This window comes from Microtus ochrogaster, unplaced genomic scaffold, assembly GCF_000317375.1.
Source record: "Microtus ochrogaster isolate Prairie Vole_2 unplaced genomic scaffold, MicOch1.0 UNK2, whole genome shotgun sequence".
Taxonomy (NCBI): domain Eukaryota; kingdom Metazoa; phylum Chordata; class Mammalia; order Rodentia; family Cricetidae; genus Microtus; species Microtus ochrogaster.
Genome location: NW_004949100.1, coordinates 21177817 through 21187790, shown reverse-complemented (window position 1 = coordinate 21187790; position 9974 = coordinate 21177817). Strand labels below are relative to the sequence as shown.

The 9974-nt window shown below is 41.2% G+C and overlaps 1 protein-coding gene across 1 annotated transcript in view; it reads right to left on the bottom strand.

The window, feature by feature from the left end:
• Positions 1-9974, bottom strand: part of Ero1b (endoplasmic reticulum oxidoreductase 1 beta) — a 43247-nt gene that overhangs the window by 14036 nt on the left and 19237 nt on the right. Inside the window, exons 4-9 of the mRNA XM_026788341.1 lie at positions 9768-9809; positions 7776-7858; positions 7170-7243; positions 4297-4417; positions 4146-4192; positions 1001-1012 (exon numbers count right to left, since the gene is read on the bottom strand). Coding sequence (XP_026644142.1) covers positions 1001-1012; positions 4146-4192; positions 4297-4417; positions 7170-7243; positions 7776-7858; positions 9768-9809 — 379 coding nt within the window. The remainder of the gene's footprint in view (positions 1-1000; positions 1013-4145; positions 4193-4296; positions 4418-7169; positions 7244-7775; positions 7859-9767; positions 9810-9974) is intronic.

Genomic DNA, 9974 nt, shown 5'->3' with positions numbered 1-9974 from the left:
CACACCTGCTGGGGTCTGTGTCTGCGTTTCCACATGTTGCTGTGTCGGTGTGTACTTACTGAGTCACACCTGCTGGGGTCTGTGTCTGCGTTTCCGTATGTTGCTGAGTCGGTGTGTACTTACTGAGTCACACCTGCTGAGGTCTGTGTGTGAGTTTCCTTATGGTGCTGTGTTGGTGTGTACTTACTGAGTCACACCTGCTATGTCGGTGTGTACTTACTGAGTCAAACCTGCTGGGGTCTGTGTCTGAGTTTCCATATGTTGCTGAGTCGGTTGTGCACTGCATTTGCTTTCCTCTGTGCATCCTTGGCTCACAGAGGGAAGGTGTGCATTTTATACATCCTCCCAAGTCTGCACAATGCTACTGAACACAGGTAAGGAGACAGCAACTGAAATAATTTTCTGGCTATTTTGCAGCCATATGCTAGTAATTAGTGTTTATGAGATTAAACACTACATTGAAAACTGAGAATGTAACTTTCAAACTCAATAAGTAAATAAAGAAGTCACAAATTATCTGGTAAAAGTAACTTCGCTACATTCCCTCAGAATCTTCACGTAGTCACAAATTATCCACAGTGTACATGTGGGAGGCGGGGTCCTGAGTGCCGCAGCTGTGTGGAAGTCCCTGGACAGCTAAAGGGATCTGCTCTCTTCCACCATCATGTGGGTCCTGGGGATGGACTCAGGACATCAGGCTTGGCAGAAAATATCTTTACCACCAACCTTTAAAATTTTGTTAACAGAAAATGGGGAAGTGGACCTACTCTCTATACTAAACATTTAAGTAAAATGGTAAAATGGTCTCTAGGCTTTTTTTTTTTTTAACATAAAGACAACTTCATTATTTTAAAAAAAAATCTCATTTTTGGTCACCCATTCATTTCTGGAAAAAAAAATAGGCTAAGCCACTTGCATTTGGTGAAAAGAAGAAAAACACCAAAAGTTAATAATAAAAAGGTTCCTCCCATGGTTGAAGTAAACATGAGTTTCAACTCACCGTCATCTTCCCCTAGAGGAGAAAAGAGAAAGGACATTACAAAGTGCCTTACCCTGCCCAGATTCAGTCCCACTAATGTTAACACACAGCTTATCCTCCCTGCTAAACTTTTCACCAGACCATGAACTCTGATCACTATTGCAGGCATCCTGCAAATATGAGCCTTGTCTGCAGGCCAAAGAGGACAAGATTCCCACATTGTATAAAACAAACAGGAGGAGGGAGGAGGGAGACAGGAAGAAACTGACAAGGGAGAAGGAGCTGGGCCTGGTGACACTGCACAATCCCAGACACTTGGGAGGCTGAGGCAGGGCCATACCATGAGGTCAAGGCCTGGGCTCTAAGGTGAGTTCTAGGCTGGGGTGGTGGCTCAGTGAAACTCTGGGGAGCTGGGGATGCAGCTGTGATAAAGTGTGAGTGTGCGCGAAGCCCTGGTTTCCATCTCCAGCACATTAAAAGATCAGGAAGCAACTGAAGTGGGCAGAGGCAGCTAGGCTCAGTGCTTATCAAATACACAGACATCCTTTCAGTTTCCATGCTTGGGACTCTTTTGCTCAGACAGGGTCAACAACTCTCCTGCAGTGGGAAAGGCCCAAGAGCTGAGCTGGCTCCATGCTGCTCACCTTTGTGCCTTTGCCTGACTGATTCTGGTAGAACAGTTTATTTTTCAGAAAAAGATTCTGTTGCTCAAAGACTTTTGGAAAATTAGTTATAGAAGCCTAGAGCTCCCTGGCGGTGGTGGCGCACACCTTTAATCCCAGCACCTGGGAGGCAGAGGCAGGTGGATCTCTGAGTTTGAGGCTAGCCTGGTCTACAAGAGCTAGTTCTAGGTCCCAAAGTTACAGAGAAACCTTGTCTCGAAAAACCATTTAAAAAAAAAAGGAAGAAAGAAAAGAAAAAGAAAAAAGCCTAGAGCTGGCACTGCTTCAGGAACACAGTGGAAGAAATGCTGAGCAAGCAGAGCCCTCTACCGCCAGGTCAGTAGAGAGCCCTTCTAGCCGCACCTGTCAGCGGGAGCTGTGCTTCCCTTAGAGGCCCAAACAGGCTGCTTCCACACCCCTGCTTCCGCTTGCCTTTAATGGTCTCCTATTTTTTTCTTTTCCTCCTTCCTTACTCGCATTGTTGATTTTTTACTCTCCTCATCTTTGTAGCAGTTTCTAGTCTAGTTTATGGTAAATGGTAAGTGTTTCTTTGGATTTGGCATCTTTTGTTAAGCAATTGTATTTTCTACTTTGAAACAAAGTCACCACAGAAAAGGTCTGAAGGAGGGATGGCCTTTTGTCCTTTATACAGCTTCCCCAGTGTCAATTTTTTTTTTTTTTTGGTTTTTTTCTAGACAGGGTTTCTTTTTTTTTTTTTTAATTTATTTATTTATTAAGGATTTCTGCCTCCTCCCCGCCACCGCCTCCCATATCCCTCCCCCTCCCCCGATCAAGTCCCCCTCCCTCATCAGCTTGAAGAGCAATCAGGGTTCCCTGACCTGTAGGAAGTACAAGGACCACCCACCTCCATCCAGGTTTAGTAAGTTGAGCATCCAAACTGCCCAGGCCCCCCCAAAGCCAGTAAGTGCAGTAGGATCAAAAACCCATTGCCATTGTTCTTGAGTTCTCAGTAGTCCTCATTGTCCGCTATGTTCAGCAAGTCTGGTTTTATCCCATGCTTTTTTAGACCCAGGCCAGCTGGCCTTGGTGAATTCCTGATAGAACATCCCCATTGTCTCAGTGTGTGGGTGTACCCCTCACAGTCCTGAGTTCCTTGCTCGTGCTCTCTCTCCTTCTGCTCCTGATTTGGACCTTGAGATTTCTGTCCAGTGCTCCAATTTGGGTCTCTGTCTCTGTCTCCTTTCATCGCCTGATGAAGGTTAATATTCAGGAGGATGCCTATATGTTTGTCTTTGGATTCACCTTCTTATTTAGCTTCTCTAGGATCGCGAATTATAAGCTCACTGTCCTTTATTTATGGCTAGAAACCAAATATGAGTGAGTACATCCCATTCTAGACAGGGTTTCTCTGTGGTTTTGGAGCCTGTCCTGGAACTAGCTCTTGTACACCAGGCTGGTCTCGAACTCACAGAGATCCGCCCGCCTCTGCCTCCCGAGTGCTGGGATTAAAGGTATGCGCCACCACCGCCCAGCCCCAGTGTCAATTTTAAAAACATTTTGTGTAATTAAGACATCGAAGTTGAAAACATAGACGTTATGACATAAACAGCAAGAGACAAAAAATAAGTCATGGCCACTCTGCTCATAGTCCCAACTTTTGCTAGTCTGTTTCAGAATGAGCTTGGAGAACAGCATTTGCCTTGACAGAGTCAGCATCTAAGTGCAGTGCTTATGTCAACCACTCCACATCCATTCAGGTCTCGGGCCCAAGGTATAAATCTACTTAGGCATTTCAACTTTTAACTTAGTCCTGGCCTAGACTCTGGAATAGTAGGTCAGCTACAGGGTCAATCCCAGGGATTAGTTGCGCCTAGATAAGAGGATGAAGATGTCCCCACTGACCACAGCATGCTACAATATCTGAACAGCACATTAGCTATACATACATGTACCTTAAATAGCTATGTTTTTACAGTAGGTTTGTCTGGTACTACAATCTCACAGTAGCATGTGCTGTGGACTAAGTTCTGCTCAAACATGGAAGTTGGGGAGGGGTCACCACAACATGAGGAACTAAAGGTTAAGAACCACTGAACTGGAGTGTTTAAAAATGGGGGACAGGGGCCGGGCAGTGGTGGCGCATGCCTTTAATCCCAGCACTTGGGAGGCAGAGAGGCAGAGGCAGGCAGATCTCTGTGAGTTCGAGGCCAGCCTGGTCTATAATCGCTAATTCCAGGACAGGTTCCAAATCTACACAGAGAAACCTGGTCTTAAAAAAATCAAAAATCAAATAAAAATAAAATGGGGAGAGGGGAACAAGGCCCTCATTCTCTCTCTTCTTAATTTACTGCTGTGGGGCAGGACCTGAGTTGAAATTTCTCAGGAAATCTGAACAACACATCCTACAACCAGGCTCCTAGCTTAAGACCAGAAGACATCTAGTCTATTAACTCATGCTTGTCTTAATCACTAAAATTAAAATATAAAATTGCTGGTTTACTTTTTTTCAATTTGAAAAAGCATAAAATGTATGGAAAACCCACCTCGGCTGGGTGCCAGAGGATTTAAAGGACGATACACAGATCGAGGCCTGGAAAAGAGCACAAAGCGCAGCTGTAAAAAATGGTTTGGCTTGTTACACATCCCATTTCCCAACAGAAACAGACATCTGCTTCTCCCTCTGCCCTCCATTACTTGAAGCAGTTTTCTTCGTAGATGCTGTTCCACACCCTCCATGCCGAGGAGCCCTTGTAGCCAGTGTACCGCTCTGGGTTCAGCAGCAGGTCCACGTACTGCGCAGCAGGGGAGCGCTCATCTGCCAGAAACAGCAGGAAGACCGCTCAGTGTCACTACTCACCTACATGTCACTTCCAGCTCACACTGCTACGTGGTTAACACGTGACAGCACTTGACCCTGAATTTGTACAACTTGGACAAGTTACTCAAGAGAGGAAAGAACAACTTCTTCCTTTCTTTGGCATCTCAAAGTTCACTCAAGTAACGCAACATTTTCTACCTTAGTTATAACCACCCAGGAATAAAAAAGAAATAACAGCATCAGATTTATGTGATTTCTTTTCTTTCTATAATTACCTATCTCAACAAAGACTAGGAAACATTATTTTGTTACATCTTCTATCACAAAAAATTTTCCATTATTCTCTACAAAATGAATGATCTGGTCATTAAACTTCCTCATCCTTTCCTACCTGACATTGTATTTTTCTGTCACTGAACAAGATCCATTAGCTATTCAATGACTACCATTCCCATAATCACAGGGGAAGCTGGCAACCTAACACAGCCCATTTGAGGACTACCTGCTATCACGATGGAGGAGGGATAGAAAGGTAACAACAAATTGTTACTATTAGATGAACTGAATAAAACAGGTAATGGAAACATGATTTTACACAATGCAAGACTTTATCTCTAACCTTAATCCCAAAGATATTGCACTACACAAATTAGGCACAAGAAACAAGTTACAATTAGATATTAAAAACTCACAAGCAATTTAATTTGAATTGATGTCATTAATTTAAAAGATCCTAATAAAAAATAAAACCTCAAGTCATGAGGTCTTAAAAAGCATTTCTTTTTAGGTCTAAAAATGCAGGAAGTAGCTAATTGGTACAGGAACTGGTGAAGTTGTGGTTTTTAATACCTGCAAAACAAACATAAACCTTAAGAGGAAAAAAGTATGTTTTTCCCCCTTTTTTGTAATTAAATAAGAATTGCTAAAATTTATTATTTAAGTTCTACTTTTTTCCAAGAGTACACCAAAAGACAAGTTTACTGGGTATATTTCAAGGGAGCAGGGCCAGGGCAAGAATAGAATGGCCTGCCTCACTTATTTCTAACTTCTGTATCTTTTATTTCTAAATCTTTATATATGGGTATTTTGCCTGCATGTATGTTTGTGCACCACACATGTGCAGTTCCCACAAAAGCCAAAAGGGGGTGTCAGATACCCTGTAGCAGAAGCTACAGATAGTTGTGAGCTGCCACATGGGTGCTGGGAATTGGAACCTCAGGAAGAGCAGCCAGTGCTCTCAACTGCTGAGTCACATCTCCAGCCCCAGTTATGTATTTTTAATTTCTTTTAGCAGTTTTTAAACTCATCTGTAAAACAGATTAGTTATATATAAAACTTCTTAAATACCACTGAAGGTCATTAATGTATTCTCTGATATAAACATGTGTGCACACATACATACTCTGAGTGTATACATGTGAAACTAAACATGTTCAGGGTATGCTGTGAATGTGTGGGCGACGCTAACACCAATCTCCTCACCACAGAAAACCCACTCTACTATAAAGGGAGGAGGTTCTGACAGCAAACCATGACGATTTACAGTATATTTTAGTGGGTCAGCAATGTAGCTCAGTGAATGCACACTTGTCTAGCATGTGTAAAGTCCACAGATGTGTGTATGTGCGCGCAAACACACACACACAAATCATCTAATAAAGTGTTTTAAGGAAACTTAAAAAAGGTGTATAATCAAATTACATCAGCTTAAAAAAACTCCTTAAATAAAACTTTTGTTCTTGGTTTTCCTTCATTTTAAAAATATTTTAATACTTTTTAAAATCATGGAATGGGTAGTATTTGTTAACTTATGCTAATAAGGGGGTTGGTAAGCTACCCAACGGCTATCTTTTCTTTTAAGTCCAATTAAGTGCTTTTAAAAAATGTTATCTTGTATAAGCTGCCTTGGTAGACTTTTGTTTTGTTTTGTTTTTTAAACCACAGCAATAGAAAACTAAGACAGTCTAGGAATCCTCTTCAATCATTACAAAGCAGTATGACCACCTTAGATCCCTAAGGACTTAGGAAGTTTCTGCTGTCCATTTCCATGCAGGTCGAGCCTCATGTTCTTTCCTACTTCCCACAAGTTAACTCTGCACTAAAAACTAAAGAGAGGCCAAATGAATGACTTGAATGCACAGCACAGTACAAATATTCTCAGGCAATTTGTGTTTCTATAATTTTCTTTTGCTAAGAGAGGCAGTAGTTACTTGCCTGACCGATTCTGCCCATGTGCCCTTCTAAGGGATGCTTGGAAAGAGAGGGCTATGAGGAAGTCAAGTCAGAGTCCTCCCTAGTACTGCAGGAATTGTTATGGTTTATTGAGACCTCCACCAAATTTTTATGGCCTGTTCACAGAACCAAGTGATCTGATGAGAAGGCCCATGGGATATGGCATGCTGGAATGTTCATACAGGTTTGGGACTCAGATCTAGAACTGTATCATGTCTCAGCCACTTGCTATTATATGATCTTGGGCAATTTATTTGCTTTTTGAGGCTAAAGTTTCTCAGCCATGGAACAGTATACAATCTACTAAAGAAGCTATAAACATCACAAAGAAATAACCAATCTATAGCACTTAGCACTGGACCTTAAACATAACTCTCCCAATTAATGCCAGTATCAATGGTAAGGTCTCCACAGAGAGAGATCCAGTGTTAAGCACTAATTTAGGTCATATTTTCAACAGTTTAACTGTCTCAGAAAAGGCTTCAGGGTAAAGTGAAGATGAAACTTATTTTATTACCATCAAGTTCACAAAAGTGATCCTGTGAGTCGTCATATCTCGCCCAGTCAATGAATGCTTCTTTGCTTTCATTACTACGGGAAGGAGGAATAAAAAAATTATATTTGGAGCTGAAACGTTAACATTGTATTCTAATGAACAAAAATAGAGACCATTTCTTCAGAAGATGCCACAAAGTCTAGCAGTAGTAAATGAAAAAAGTCATGTGAAAACAGAGTTCTCAATTTCGATGAGTTGTTTATACTTCCTAATACTTTGAAATGATTATTAGCCCTTGTTAGCACTCAAGGTCACCACCACAACGGATATACAAACTGCAGTAATGTTATTTTTTTCTAAAATAGAAGATCAGCTTATTTTCTGAATTCTTTAAATTCATGTTATTCTATTTTTATAGAACCCCCAAATATTAAAATCATGACTTGGGCTGTGGTGATGCACACCTTTAATCACAGCACTTGGGAGGCAGAGGCAGACAGAGCTCTAAGTTCGAGGCCAGTTTGTTCTACAAAGTGAGTTACAGTGCAGCCAGAGCTACACAGGGAAACCATGCCTTGGGGAAAAAAAAGCCACTGATATTAACAAACTAAGTACAACTAAACTTGCCTTAATGTGCTATTGATGGCGCCCAGCTTGTTGGCCTGCTCACAGTCTTCCAGTTCCTTGGTATTGTTTGCTGCCTGTGAATACTACAAGAGAATTCATACAAAGTTAAGTGAGAGTGATTAGCTCTTATCAGACTCTATTAATGGTGACGTGTTCCATCGTGAAAATCCTTACTGCGGATTTTTACAAGACCTGAATCTGTACCTATTAAGTGAGCAAAGGCAGAAAAAGCCACAACAGTTAGCATGCATGTGCTGGTGATGATGTCATCTGGGAAAGAGACTGGATAAATATGTATCTAGACTTTTACAGACACGTAAGTCCTTAGAACAGAGTCTTCAACTTAGGCCATATCCCAAGGAAACATTTTTTATATTATAATCATCTTAGTGTTTGTATCATTTTAAAATGCTGAGATACACAGACCTTACTGTCCAGCATCCCACTTCTCTTTACAGGACTAGGGAAACTATCATATGCTCACAATGAAGCCGGGGGCAAAAATGCCAGTGCTTCACTGCAACAGGAAAGAACCAGAATGACTGAAATGTCCACGTGCAGGGAGGCTACTGTTAGCCACACAAATGACTAGCACACTGCTGTGAGGGTGAACACACAAGATCCAGTGTGTCAACAGAGAGAGGTTTGGGAGCAAAAACAATGAGCCAAAATGTAAACTGAAAACTATTTCCAACTTGAAGAAATTCATTACTAAAAATTTTAACTTCCCACAAAATAATCTGTATATTATTATACTGCAGGCACATGCTCTGAAAGTGTGTTACTTATAGACAGATACGTATGTAGTAAGAATAGAACCACATACGTAACTTCAGGAAATGGATGGCTCTGGGGAGGAGGAAGTAAATAGGATTAGAATGGTGTTAGGAACAGGGGGTGGGCTAGACTACCTTGATATGCTTTGTTTAGTATAGCTTTGCAGCCAAAGTAAAGATGAGCAAGTGAACAACAACAATGCATGGAAGAGATGGGTAGAACAAGGAGACAGCACACAAGGCAGAGAGAGAGTGGAAGATCTTCATCGTGCGTGTGTGTGCAGTAGTGGAAAATAAGAGTTAACTGCAGCTAAGAACACCGCTTACTCACTGTAGCACCAATTCTAATTAATCTTAATAATAAAAACCCAGAGTCAGATATTAGGGGGTGACAGCTGAATATCTGAGCTTCCATGTGAGAGCTGGTAACTAAAGCCAGGACCTGTGTAGTGGCAGCCAGCCACTAGTTTTTACCTCTACAAAATCACCAGACAGAATGGGATATCTTGTTTCTCCAAGTCCTCAGACTGAATGCTGTCTCTACGAAACCGCCTGTCTCCTCCAGCCTTATATTCATTCCTTTCTCCACCCAGCCATATCACTTCCCATCTCCACCTCCCTTCCCTAGAGCTGGGATTAAAGGTGTAAATCACCACCACTTGGCTCTATGTTTCTTTTAGACTGATTCTATCTCGTGTAGTCCAGGGTAGCTTTGAACTCACAGAGATCCATCTGACTCTGTCTCCTGAGAGCTGGGATTGAATATGTGTGCCACCACTGCCTGGCCTCTATGGCTAACTAGTTTAGCTAGCTCTGCACTCTGATATTCAGGCAAACTTTATTTATTAAAGCACAAATAAAATATCACAATTCATTTTTAAAAAGCACAAAGAATACCTTAACATCATTTCCAAGTACTTGGCTCAAAATATCTTGGCAATAATTTTCTTTATACAATGTAATCTGAATCTAACTGAAACAGAAGACCAAAAATAGCTACTAGTATTTTTGCTGCAGTTACAGTTTAGAGTTTTTCTATCTAGAGATTCTGCAAACAGATGTAATTTCAAAAGAAGCTAGGCATGTATGGCCCCAGCACTTGAATCAAGAGTTAATAATTTGAATTCTGAGGTCTAGTGGCTCCATTCTTAGCTAAATTCATGGCTCTCTACTGCCCTCCGTATCCAGAAATTTTCAAGGAAGAAAAGTAACTTACCTTATTTGAACGCCCAGCTTTAATTCCAACTGGAATTTTACTCTTAAAAGAAAAATAGTAACGTTACTTAGAAGACAATCAGAAGGGATGGCTGCTATGGAGGGAAAGAAGGGGAACAAAAAGAAACTGATCTACTTTGTTTCCTATGTTTGACTTCTTTTTCTTTCTTTTCTTTTCTTTTCTTTTCTTTTCTTTCTTTTTTTTTTT